This window comes from Salvelinus alpinus, chromosome 14, assembly GCF_045679555.1.
Source record: "Salvelinus alpinus chromosome 14, SLU_Salpinus.1, whole genome shotgun sequence".
NCBI lineage: Eukaryota > Metazoa > Chordata > Actinopteri > Salmoniformes > Salmonidae > Salvelinus > Salvelinus alpinus.
The window spans coordinates 7,772,123-7,785,459 of NC_092099.1; the positions used below are offsets into that span (position 1 = coordinate 7,772,123).

The following is a 13,337-nucleotide window of genomic DNA, read 5'->3' on the forward strand; positions in this document are numbered from 1 at the left end:
AACACAAACTCATACACTAAACCCAACACCCCCTTTACCATATAACCACCCAAAACGACAAAACACAAACATTCCCCATGTCACACCCTGACCTAACTAAAATAATAAAGAAAACAAAGAGCAACTTCTCCCAACCATCCAGGAACAGTTTGGTGATGAACAATGCCTTTTCCAGCATGATGGAGCAAGTGATAACTAAGTGGCTCGGGGAACAAAACATCGATATTTTGGGTCCATGGCCAGGAAACTCCCCAGACCTTAATCCCATTGAGAACTTGTGGTCATTCCTCAAGAGGCGGGTGGACAAACAAAAACCCACAAATTCTGACAAACTCCAAGCATTGATTATGCAAGAATGGGCTACCATCAGTCAGGATGTGGCCCAGAAGTTAATTGACAGCATGCCAGGGCGGATTGCAGAGGTCTTGAAAAAGAAGGGTCAACACTGCAAATATTGACTCTTTGCATCAACTTCATGTAATTGTCAATAAAAGCCTTTGACACTTATGAAAAGCTTGTAATTATTCTTCAGTATTCCATAGTAACATCTGAAAAAAATATCTAAAGACACTGAAGCAGCAAGCTTTGTGAAAATTAATATTAACATTCTCAACTTTTGGCCACGACTGTATATTATGCGCTTCTGTCAGTGCGCTCCTCTCATTATCGGTCTGCCTCTCTACAGGGCTCACACATGCTTTAACCGTCTGGACCTCCCGCCGTACCCTTCGTTCTCCATGCTCTATGAGAAGATGCTGACAGCCGTGGAGGAAACCAGCACCTTTGGCCTGGAGTAAACTCTCCAAAATGGCTGCCACAGCCAGGGGTCGAATTGGGAAAGAACAATGGTGGAGAGGAAATCCTGTCACCTTAGCTTGAGGCGAGACAGTACTCACAGTACACAATGGAAACTGAATAGACATCTACCAGAAATGATCATTTTAGAGAAGCAACAAAACCTTTGGGGACAATTTCACCACCAAGACAATCCCAATTTGCCCCCCCCCCCACGGCTTGGCTATACCTCCCGCCTCCATGATCCCACACTTCCTGGAATCACGTTACTGTTCCATTACCTGCACTGATGCCCTCCATTTGATTCCTGTGTACAACAACCACTCTTGTGCTTTATCTCTTATCTGTTTATTGGCCTTGGTTACTGTATCCCCTTTTTCCTACAGGGGCTCAGCCTGCCCTTCAAGTCCAGAGACACCTCTTCCTAATACCCTATGCTTCCTCCTGGATTGACCCCCTGCTCTGGACCTCGGAACTGTATCTTTCTACTCTGGGACTGGAGACTATGTACACTATAATACATCATGGACTAATTCCTTGTCTTCAAACACACACTTATTCACTCTCACACACTTTCAAGATGACTCTCATGATTATTTTCTGAGGGGATTAAATTGTATGTCACAGCTCCTAAGGTGCACCAAAGGCATTGACTCACTCCAAAACACATTGTACTTCTCTTCGTATGCTAGACTACATGAGCAAGGCTCTAAAACTGACACACACTAACTCACGATAACGAATACAATTGTAGGGTCACTCTTTTTCAAAATAAATGAGATGCACTTTCTCATACACATATGTAGCTCCACACACACACACACACTGAGACATTGCCTAACACGGCTCTATTTCTCACTAATGATATTGCCTCCCATCCACTGAACTGATGAATGTATCACATAAAAGACTGAATGTATGAAACTTCAGCACCTCTGGCTTGCAGTAGTAGGAGGACTGAGGAGCCTTTGCGGCCAAAGAAAAATAAACACCGGAGCCGCACCAGGAAGTTTATCACCTAAAATTTGTGGAATATGGAAGTGGCACCGGACACGTGCCTTGTTATGAGAGACACTTTCACTCAGTGTTTTGAGGAGGGTTGGTTGGGGACCCGATAGTGGGGCGCACCCATTTCTTCCTCTTGGGTCACAGCCGAAAAGTTGTAACGAGAGACTTTGTAATGTTTATTTGGTCGGTCAAAAGAACATTCAAATGGCTTTAGGTGTGTTACACACAACAAAAACAGAGCTACAACTCTTAATTGTATTCTAAAATAGTTCCAGGATACAAACACGAGGGCAGCACATGATATGGTACTTATTACTTCAGTACCGTACACACAGCTATGGAAGCATCTATAAGCTCGGGACATACACTACACACCTACACAGATGCTTATGATCTTTTGAAAGCACGTGTTCATCCTGGTTTTGGACTTCTCAGTGCATAACCCCTACCCAACGGACTCATTCAGACACACACACACACACACGTGTACACAGACACACACCCTTTTTATGTGTGTACGCATGATTACAACTACTGTACAGAGGTCTGTGCGAGCTAGACAGACAACCCGGGCTGGAAGCCCCACTGTGATGCATTGTGGAGGAAGCCTTCATATCTCAGCCTGGCTTGAAACTGCATGCAAGGTCCATCTAAGCAACTCTGTGAGCTGCACTGAGTCCGGGACCCCTAGATGGTGTTGTGTTATATCTCGATATTTGCATGCCGAAATAGTGCAACACAAGTCTGACCTTAATAGCTTTTGCATGAGGATATCGCTATCGATGTTGAGAAAAGGGCGGGAGGAGCCAGATAAGAACTGTAGGGTATGCTGCTATCATGCGTTATAAATGTGTCCGTGATGAGGTGGACGCGGTCAAATAAATATTTAGGTTTTGTGCCACATTGTTTATGGCTTCACAATTGTGAAATGTTATAAGCATTATGTTTGTTTATATGACGGGTTCTGACTCGTGTTACCGAAGTACTATGGCAACACACATCAAGGGAATTGTTTTTGTTACATTCATGAGATCACCTGTCTTGATGAGAGGTTAGAGGTCATGGTTCATGGCTACACAGAGAACCACACGGTGTGTGCTGGTCCTGTATGTCTCATCCTTGTGTACTTGTATGTCTGCACCTGTTGTGGGTGTGTGTAAATATATATTTTGCACCGAATGTACCAAAGGTTTGGGGCTTGCATAGTCAACCATGTCTCCCTAATTCTGTCAGGTTGACAGAATTAGGAATGACCCCAGCCTCGGCTACACATCCCCTTGAGTTTAGAGGGGCAGCTTCATGGCATGCCCAGTAACCCTTCACAACAGGGTTTAAATCATTTCTGCCAATCAATACGTTTTCCATTTTTCTTCTGCTGCAAATGTCCAAATAAGAATAAAGTCAGTTTGCTCCTCGCCCAATGAGGACAAAGCTCACCGCCACCACCACTCCCCATGGCTGATCAATTACCAATAGGATTGGACATCTGTGTCAGAACTACACTCTATGCAAAAGCTCCTGTATCTCTCCATTTCACCACCATTATTGTATTAAAAGACTGACAAATGTCAAGTTTTAATTGGTGAGTTTTAATTAGCGATACATGAATGCGTGTTTTCTTTCTGTGTATCTTTTGAGAGATGAACCAGGGGCTCAGCTAGTGGGCCCAACGCTTAGAGAGCAGCAGATGAAGATCTACAGCATAGAATGGACATGGTTTTCTGTTCTATAAGATAGAGAATATCTCCTTCTATCCTATATATTTCTTTCTGCAGAAATAAACAAACACATCTTATTTTAACTGTGCATTCCACAAACAACATCTATAGGAAAATACCCAGGCCCAACTAAACAATTCAAAGGCAAAGTATGTTTTTTTGCTGATCAATGGTGTTCAGCTTTTTGTGCAATACATGTCAGAATGACCCTGTCCTAGGGAGACAATTGTTCTGTGATCAGATAACACAATGTTATTCTCTTTCAAGTAATCGTTTCAGTATTTCACTTATGGGATACGCCCCCAGCGTATTCTTCAGAAGCCTTTGCTAAACTACACCAGCCATGATTGGCTGGACGTCGAGACGTGTGCGTCGGGGAAGGGTGTCCCTCCTACACTATAAAAGGTCAGACACAACGTCTCTGAGTCATTGAAACACCTCTTCTCGCTTCTCATCAGAAAGCTTACCTCGACACGGCTGCATTTTCCAGAGTTAGCTAAACTGTTCACAGCCGTGAGCTTAGAACTCGCTCGCCGGGCCCGATTCTCTGGATTGTGCGGAGGTGGCAATTTTCCTTTTCCTTCACCATAGAGGAAAATTCTTAGAGGGAGGAACGGGTACAGCTGTGACACGGCTATCTCGTTCACCACAAAGTTTGGCTGTATCCCAACAGTGACTAGTCGTTAGCAAGCTAGCCACCACGCTAACTAGCTTTTGTGGTTTTACTTAGAAAATGTTTTTAATAGCTACACTAAGCTATCTTTTCTAATCTGTCATTTTGGAAACGATATCCGGCCATTCGACTGCCACAGAGTGAAAGCTAAAACATAGCATCCCAGCTATGGCAACAAAAGCATCTCCCACTCCAAACGAGGGGAAGCTCCTGGCACGAATCTGCACCTGTGGAAACAAGATATCGGCCAAAGACACCCACTTGGTGTGCTCCGCTTGCCTTGAGCTGCAACATGGCCAGGAAGTGTCAGCCTCCCTTGGCTCCTGTCCACACTGTACCCTCTTCACTGTGACTATTGCATTTGAGAAATTGCCAATAAACCTAAGATCTCGTACAAAGCTGTGTACTACTCCCTTCACAGAACAGCGCAAACTGGCTCCAACCAGAATAGATAGTGAAATGGGAGGCCCCAGTGCAAAACTGAGCAAGAGGACAAGTACATTAGAGTGTCTAGTTTGAGAAACAGACGCCTCACAAGTCCTCAACTGGCAGCTACATTAAATAGTACCCGCAAAACACCAGTTTCAACGTCAACAGTGAAGAGGCGACTCCGGATGCTGGCCTTCTAGGCAGAGTTGCAAAGAAAAAGCCATATCTCAGACTGGCCAATAAAAATAAAAGATTAAGAATGGCAAAAGAACACAGACACTGGACAGAGGAAGATCGGAAAAAGTGTTATGGACAGACACATCTAAGTTTGAGGTGTACGGATCCCAAAGAAGAACATTCGTGAGACGCAGAAAAAATGTAAAGATGCTGGAGGAGTGCTTGAGCCATCTGTCAAGCATGGTGGAGGCAATGTGATGGTCTGGGGGTGCTTTGGTGGTGGTAAAGTGGGAGATTTGTACAGGGTAAAAAGGATCTTGAAGAAGGAAGGTTATCACTCCATTTTACAACGCCATGCCACACCATGTGGACGGCACTTAATTGGAGCCAGTTTCCTCCTACAACAGGACAATGACCCAAAGCACAGCTCCAAACTATATAATAACTATTTAGGGACGAAGCAGTCAGCTGGCCAGCACAGTCACCGGATCTCAACCCTATTGATCTGTTGTGGGAGCAGCTTGACAGTATGGTACGTAAGAAATACCCATCAAGCCAATCCAACGTGTGGGAGGTGCTTCAGGAAGCATGGGGTGACATCTCTTCAGATTACCTCAACAAACTGACAACTAGAATGCCAAAGGTCTGCAAGGATGTAATTGCTGCAAATGGAGGATTATTTGAGTAAAGCAAAGTTTGAAGGACACAATTATTATTTCAATTAAAAATCATTATTTATAACCTTGTCAACGTTTTGACTATATTTACTATTCATTTTGCAACTTATTTCATGTATGTTTACTTGGAAAACAAGGACATTTCTAAGTGACCCCAAACTTTTGAACGGTAGTGTAGTATGTATATTTGTAAACAACAGCTGGTGCATGAAATCTAAGGAAGTCTCAAGGTTTTGCTCGCCTGAGGTAGAGTATCTCATGATAAACTGTAGACCACACTATTTACCAAGACAGTATTCATCTATATTCTTCGTAACTGTCTATTTACCACCATAAACCGATGCTGGCACTAAGACCACACTCAATGAGGTGTATACGGCCATAAGCAAACAGCAAAACGCTCATCCAGAGGCGGTGCTTCTAGTGGCCAGGGACTTTAATGCAGGGAAACTTTAATCCGTTTTACCATAATTCTACCAGCATATTAAATGTGCGACCAGAGGGGAAAAAACTCTAGACGACCTTTACTCCACACACAGAGACGCGTACAAAGCTCTCCCCTGCCCTCCATTTGGCAAATCTGACCATAATTCTATCCTCCTGTTTCCTGCTTACAAGCAAAAACTAAAGCAGGAAGTACCAGTGACTCGCTCAATACAGAAGTGGTCAGATGACATGGATGCTATGCTACAGGACTGTTTTGCTAGCACAGACTGGAATATGTTCCGGGATTTTTCCGATGGTATTGAGGAGTACACCACATCTGTCACTGGCTTCATCAATAAGTGCATCGATGACGTCGTCCCAACAGTGACTGTAAGTACATACCCCAACCAGAAGCCATGGATGACAGGCAACATCCGCACTGAGCTAAAGAGTAGAGCTGATGCTTTCAAGGAGCGGGACTCTAACCCGTAAGCTTATAAGAAATCCGACGAACCATCAAACAGCCAAAGCGTCAATACAGGACTAAGATTGAATGGTACTATACTGGCTTCGACACTTGTCAGATGTGGCAGGGCTTGCAAACTAGTACAGACTACAAAGGGAAGCACAGCTGCGAGCTGCCCAGTGACACAAGCCTACCAGATGAGCTAAATTACCTCTGTGCTCATTTTGAGGCAAGTAACACTAAAACATGCATGAGAGCATCAGCTGTTCCGGACGACTGTGATCACGCTCGCTGTAGCCGATGTAAGACCTTTTAAACAGGTCAACATTCACAAGGCAACAGGGCCAGACGGATTACCATGACGTGTACTCTGAGTATGCACAGACCAACTGGCAAGTGTCGTCACTGACATTTTCAACCTCTCCCTGACGGAGTCTGTAATACCAATACCCTGGACCCACTCCAATTTGCATACCACCCCGACAGATCCACAGATGATGTAATCTCTATTGCACTCCACACTGCCCTTTCCCACCTGGACAAAAGGAACATCTATGTGAGAATGCTATTCATTGAAAACAGCTCAGCGTTCAACACCATAGTGCCCTCAAAGCTCATCACTAAGCTAAGGACCCTGGGACTAAACACCTCCCTCTGCAACTGGATCCTGGACTTCCTGATGGGCTACCCCCAGGTGGTAAGGGTAGGTAACAACACATCCGCCACGTTGATCCTCAACACGGGGGCCCCTCCTGTACTCCCTGTTCACTCATGACTGTGTGCCAGGCACGACTCCAACACCATCATCAAGTTTGCCTACCACACAACAGTGGTAGGCCTGATCACCCACAGTGATGAGACAGCCTATAGGGAGGAGGTCAGAGACCTAGCCGTGTGGTGCCAGGACAACAACCTCTCCCGCTATGTGATCAAGACAAAGGACATGATTGTGGACTACAGGAAAAGGAGGACTGAGCAGGACCCCATTCTCCTCAACGGGGCTATAATGGAGCAGGTTGAGAGCGTCAAGTTCCTTGGCGTCCACATCAACAACAAACTATCATGGTCCAAACACACCAAGAACGCCGTGAATAGGGCACGACAAAGCCTATTCCCCCTCAGGAGACTGAAAAGATTTGGCAATGGACCTCAGATCCTCAAAAGGTTCTATAGCTGCACAATCGAGAGCATCCTGACTGGTTGCATCACTGCTTGGTATGGCAACTGCTCGTCCTCCGACCGCAAGGCACTACAGAGGGTAGAGCGTACGGCCCAGTACATCACTGGGGCCAAGCTTCCTGCCATCCAGGACCTCTACCAGGCGGTGTCAGAGGAAGGCCCTAAAAATTGTCAAAGATTCCAGCCACCCTAGTCATAGAATGTTCTCTCTGCTACCGCACGTGAAGCGGAGCACCAAGTCTAGGTATAAAGACTTCTTAACAGCTTCTATCACCAAGCCATAAGACTCCTGAACAGCTAATCAAATGGCTACCCAGACTATTTTCATTGCCCCCCCCCCCCCCCCTTTACGCTGCTGCTACTCTGTTTATTATCTATTCATAGTCACTTAAACTCTACCTACATAACTAAATAAATAACTTCACAGATCTTCATTGTAAAGGGTTTAAACACTGTTTCCCATGCTTGTTCAATGAACCATAAACAATTAATGAACATGCACCTGTGGAACGGTTGTTAAGACACTAACAGCTTACAGACGGTAGGCAATTAAGGTCACAGTTATGAAAACATATGACACTAAAGAGGCCTTTCTACTGACTCTGAAAAACACCAAAAGAAAGATGCCCAGGGTCCCTGCTCATCTGCGTGAACGTGCCTTAGGCATGCTGCAAGGAGGCATTGCAATGTCCGTACTGTGAGACTCCTAAGCCAGCGCTACAGGGAGACAGGACGGACAGCTGATCGTCCTCGCAGTGGCAGACCACGTGTAACAACACCTGCACACTATCGGTACATCCGAACACCACACCTGCGGGACAGGTACAGGATGGCAACAACAACTGCCCGAGTTACACCAGGAACGCACAATCCCTCCATCAGTGCTCAGACTGTCCACAATAAGCTGAGAGAGGCTGGACTGAGGGCTTGTAGGCCTGTTGTAAGGCAGGTCCTCACCAGACCTCACAAGGCAACAACGTCGCCTATGGGCACAAACCCATCGTCGCTGGACCAGACAGGACTGGCAATAAGTGCTCTTCACTGACGAATCGCGGTTTTGTCTCACCAGGGGTGATAGTAGGATTAGAGTTTGTCGTCGAAGGAATGAGCGTTACACCGAGGCTTGTAATCTGGAGCGGGATCAATTTGGAGGTGGAGGGTCCGTCATGGTCTGGAGCAGTGTGACACAGCATCATTGTACTGAGCTTGCTGTCATTGCAGGCAATCTCAACACTGTGCGTTACAGGGAAGACATCCTCCCTCATGTAGTACCCTTCCTGCAGGCTCATCCTGACATGACCCTCCAGCATGACAATGCCACCAGCCATACTGCTCGTTCTGTGTGTGATTTCCTACAGGACAGGAATGTCAGTGTTCTGCCATGACCAGCGAAGAGCCCGGATCACAATCCCATTGAGCACGTCTGGGACCTGTTGGATCGGAGGGTGAGGGCTAGGTCCATTCCCCCCAGAAATGGCCGGGAATGTGCAGGTGCCTTGGTGGAAGAGTGAGGTAACATCTCACAGCAAGAACTGGCAAATCTGGTGAAGTCAATGAGGAGGAAATATACTGCAGTACTTAATGCAGCTGGTGGCCACACCAGATACCGACTGTTACTTTTGATTTTGACCCCCTCTTTGTTCAGGGACACATTATTCCATTTCTGTTAGTCACACGTCTGTGGAACTTGTTCAGTTCATGTCTGTTGTTGAATCTTGTTATGTTCATACAAATATTTACACATGTTAAGTTGAGGACAGTGAGAGGACGTTACATCTTACCTCAATTGCCTTGACTAACTAGTGCCCCCGCACATTGACTATGTCCTGGTACCCCCTGTATATAGCCTCGCTCCTGTTATTTTACTGCTGCTCTTTAATTATTTGTTACTTTTATTTTTTACTTGACACTTATATTTCTTAACTGCATTGTTTGTTTTTCCCCACCCAAAATTGTATTTTTTGTTAAAAGTTTTCCCCTGTTTTTCCCCTATCCAATTGGTAGTGACAGTCTTGTCTCATCGCTGCAACTCCCGTACGGACTCGGGAGAGGCAAAGGTCGAGAGCTGTGTGTCCTCTGAAACACAACCTAACCAAGCCACACTGCTTCTGGACACAATGCCCAATTAACCTGTATTTGGCGCATGTGCCAAATAAATTTGATTTCATGTCCCACTACGAGGGTACCCAAAGCCAAACAGACGGACAGGCAATTACTACCAGTCTTTCAGAAGGCCTGGAGGAGGTTACCTGTACCTGGAGTACACCTTTCTCCTCCAAGAACCCTATCCAAGGCGGGTCGATGTTAGACTGTGTTGACATGGAAGGGATTGAGCTTGCCCACATGCCCCCCATCGATCCACTGGTGGCTTCCCATCAACACCCTAGCCAGAAGTCCTCCATGACCTCAACTGGCCCCACCTTACCAACCAAGTACGAGCGCTTCCAGTCCTCTGCGACAGAGAAGGTCTACAAGTCAGTCGCCACAGTGGTGAGGGATGTCAGTCCCCAATGTCAGTTCACATTAAAAAGATGTTACCACTAGCGCAACCAAGCCACAGGCCAAGCGCGCAGTCAGACATGTTTCTGACTAAATCAAAACAAACAGCGTGCCTGCCTATAACACCACCAGAGGGCACTAGTGCTTTTTCTGTAGTGATAGGCCACATAAGCGCTTTCCCGGTGCAGGCCAGCTGAGCATGCGCAGTGCGTTGCAGACAGTCAAATACCCTTCCCCCGACAGAGGGTGCTGCTGCAATTCGCAGTCACCCCACCTCGATTAGAGGGATTTATATACACTCAGGCTCAGGGGGAATCAGCGTGTGTCTTCCGGGAGGAAATCGCAACGCTACAGAACAGTCAGCTGCTCTTGGAACACCTGACATTTCTAGGTTTCAGAATAAACACAGTGAAGAGCGTTCTGATTCCCACGCAGACTGTTTCTAGGTTTAACCCTAGATTCGGTATCATTCAAAGCTCACCTTTCAGTGGAACGTATAAGAACATTCCAGGATTGCCTAGCACTGTTTCGCACAGGGTACCTGGTCTCTTTCAAAACATGCCTGAGGCTGCTAGGTTTGATGGCATCAGCTTTAGTAGTCATCCCATTAGGACGCTTGAATATGAGAGGGTTTCAACGCTGGGTCTGAGCCCAATACGTCACAAACATCAGTGTACAAATCTCCATAGGTTGCACTGCACTCCTGGAGACACCTGACATTTCTGTAACAGGGTGTCCAGATGGGCACTGTTTATCCAGAAAAGTAGTCAAGATCGACTAATCTCTCTTGGGTTGGGGTGTGACCCTACTCGCCTGAGTAGCCTCGTTTCACTGCCAAAAATAAAATTAAACCAATCTAGTGTTCAGCGAAATAACACAATGTCAAATACAGGTAACCTAGTCAAATAATTAACATTCAATCACATTAACCGCTACTCTCTCGCGGGAATTCCACTAACGGTCCATATGTAGCCAAACGTAGTTGCTGCTCATGTTGGTATCTGTACTGATGGCTCAAAAGCCATGACAGGGAGACATAGTGGAGTGGTAACGCGCGTGCAAGCAGTTGCACCCAACGCCACTTGGGTACACTGCAGCATCAACCGAGAGGCTCTTGCTGCCAAGGGAATGCCTGACAGCTTGAAATACGTTTTGGACACAACAGTGAAAATGGGTAACTTTGTTAAAGCAAAGCCCCTGAACTCTCGTGTATTTTCTGCACTATGCAATGATATGGGCAGCAACCATGTAACGCTTTTACAACATACAGAAGTGCACTGGTTATCAAGGGGCAAAGTATTGACACTTTTTTTTTATTGAGAGACGTGCGTAAAGTTTTCTTTACTGACCATAATTTTCACTTGTCTGACTGCTTGCATGATGACGAGTTTCTCACACAACTGCCCTATCTGGGTGATGTTTTTTCTCGCCTGAATGATCTGAATGTAGGATTACAGGGACTCTCCGCAACTATATTCAATGTGCGGGACAAAATTGAGGCTATGATTAAGAAGTTGGAGCTCTTCTCTGTCTGCATTAACAAGGACAACACACAGGTCTTTCCATCATTATTAGATTTTCTGTGTGCAAATGAACTCAAGCTTGCGGACAATGCCAAATGTGATATATTGAAACACCTGAGTGAGTTGGGTGCGCAATTACGCAGCTACTTTCCCCGAAACGGATGACCCAAACAACTGGATTCAGTTATCCCTGTCATGCCCTGCCTCCAGTCCACTTACTGATATCTGAACACGAGAGCCTCATCGAAATTGCAACAAGCAGTTCTGTCGAAATGGAATTTAATCAGAAGCCACTGACAGATTTCTGCATTGGGCTGCGCTCAGAGTATTCTGCCTTGGCAAATCACACTGTTAAGACACTGATGCCCTTTGCAGCCACGTACCTATGTAAGAGTGGATTCTCGGACATCACTAGCATGAAAAGTAAATACAGGCACAGACTGTGTGTGGGAAATGATTTAAGACTGAGACTCTCCAATACAACCCAACATTCCAGAGTTATGTGCATCCTTTCAAGCACACCCTTCTCATTAACCTTTGAGTTATTCACAATTTTCGATGAACAAATAAGGTTTTATATGTAAGATGGGTAAATAAAGAGAAATTGAGTATTAGAATATTATTTGTGCCATGGTCCTATAAAAGCTCTTTGTAACAACCTGGCTTGTGGGAAGGGACATTCTTATGTTTAATAAATGTATTGTATAGTGTGTGTGTGTGTGGCAAGCTTACAATGATGGCAAAAAACAACATTTGAGAGTGCGCTGACCCTGGTGCTAGAGGGGGTACGCAGCTGGAGGTTGAATGTTTGAAGGAGTACGGGACTATAAAAAGTTTGGTAACCACTCCACTAGAGGAATGGCTACATCCTGGGGCACATCTATCCAAGATATTTGCTCATCAAATCAAATTGTATTTGTCACTTGCGCTGAATACAACAGGTGTAGTAGACCTTACAGTGAAATGCTTACTTACAAGCCCCTAACCAACAATCTATTTGAGAAAAATAAGTGTTAAGTAAAAAATAAATGTAAGTAACAAATAATTAGAGTGCAGCAGTAAAATAACAATAGCGAGGCTATATACAGGGGGTACTGGTATAGAGTCAATGTGCGGGGGCACCGGTTTATTCGAGGTAATTGAGGTAATATGTACATGTAGGTAAAGTTAAAGTGACTATGCATAGATAATAAGCAGAGAGTAGCAGCAGCATAAAATATGGGGTGAGGGGGCAATGCAAATAGTCTGGGTATCTATTTGATTAGATGTTCAGGAGTCTTTTGGCTTGGGGGTAGAAGCTGTTAAGTCTTTTGGAACTAGACTTGGCGCTCCGGTAATGCTTACCTTGTGGTCATAAGAGATGGTGGCAGAAACATTATGTACAAAATAAGTTACAAATCACACGGAAAAACACATACAATAGCACAATTTGTTAGGGGACCGTAAAACGGGCAGCCATCTCTTCTGGCGCCATTAAGTATTCCAGTGAGTTGGGACACTAGAAACTGTAATATTTTATGTTTCACCGAGTCGTGGCTGAACGACGACATGAATAACAAACAGCAGGCGGGTTTTACTCGTTTGCGGCAGGATAGAACAGCCGCCTCTGGTAAGACGAGGGGTGGCGGTCTATGTGTATTTGTAAACAACAGCTGGTGCACGAAATCTAAGGAAGTCTCTAGGTTTTGCTGGGCTTTGCCTCATACATTTTCAAAGTTTTACTTTTTTCGGTGTCACCACAACGACCCTGGCACATACTGTTTTATG

At 45.3% G+C, this 13,337-nt stretch overlaps 1 protein-coding gene across 3 annotated transcripts in view; it reads left to right on the forward strand.

The window, feature by feature from the left end:
* Positions 1–3,375, forward strand: part of hecw2a (HECT, C2 and WW domain containing E3 ubiquitin protein ligase 2a) — a 49,119-nt gene extending 45,744 nt beyond the window's left edge. For all 3 annotated transcript variants that reach the window (XM_071342004.1, XM_071342006.1, XM_071342005.1), the window contains exon 30: positions 686–3,375. In XM_071342004.1, the coding sequence (XP_071198105.1) occupies positions 686–797 (112 nt within the window). In that variant the 3' untranslated portion in view covers positions 798–3,375. The remainder of the gene's footprint in view (positions 1–685) is intronic.
* The last annotated feature ends 9,962 nt before the right edge of the window (positions 3,376–13,337 follow it).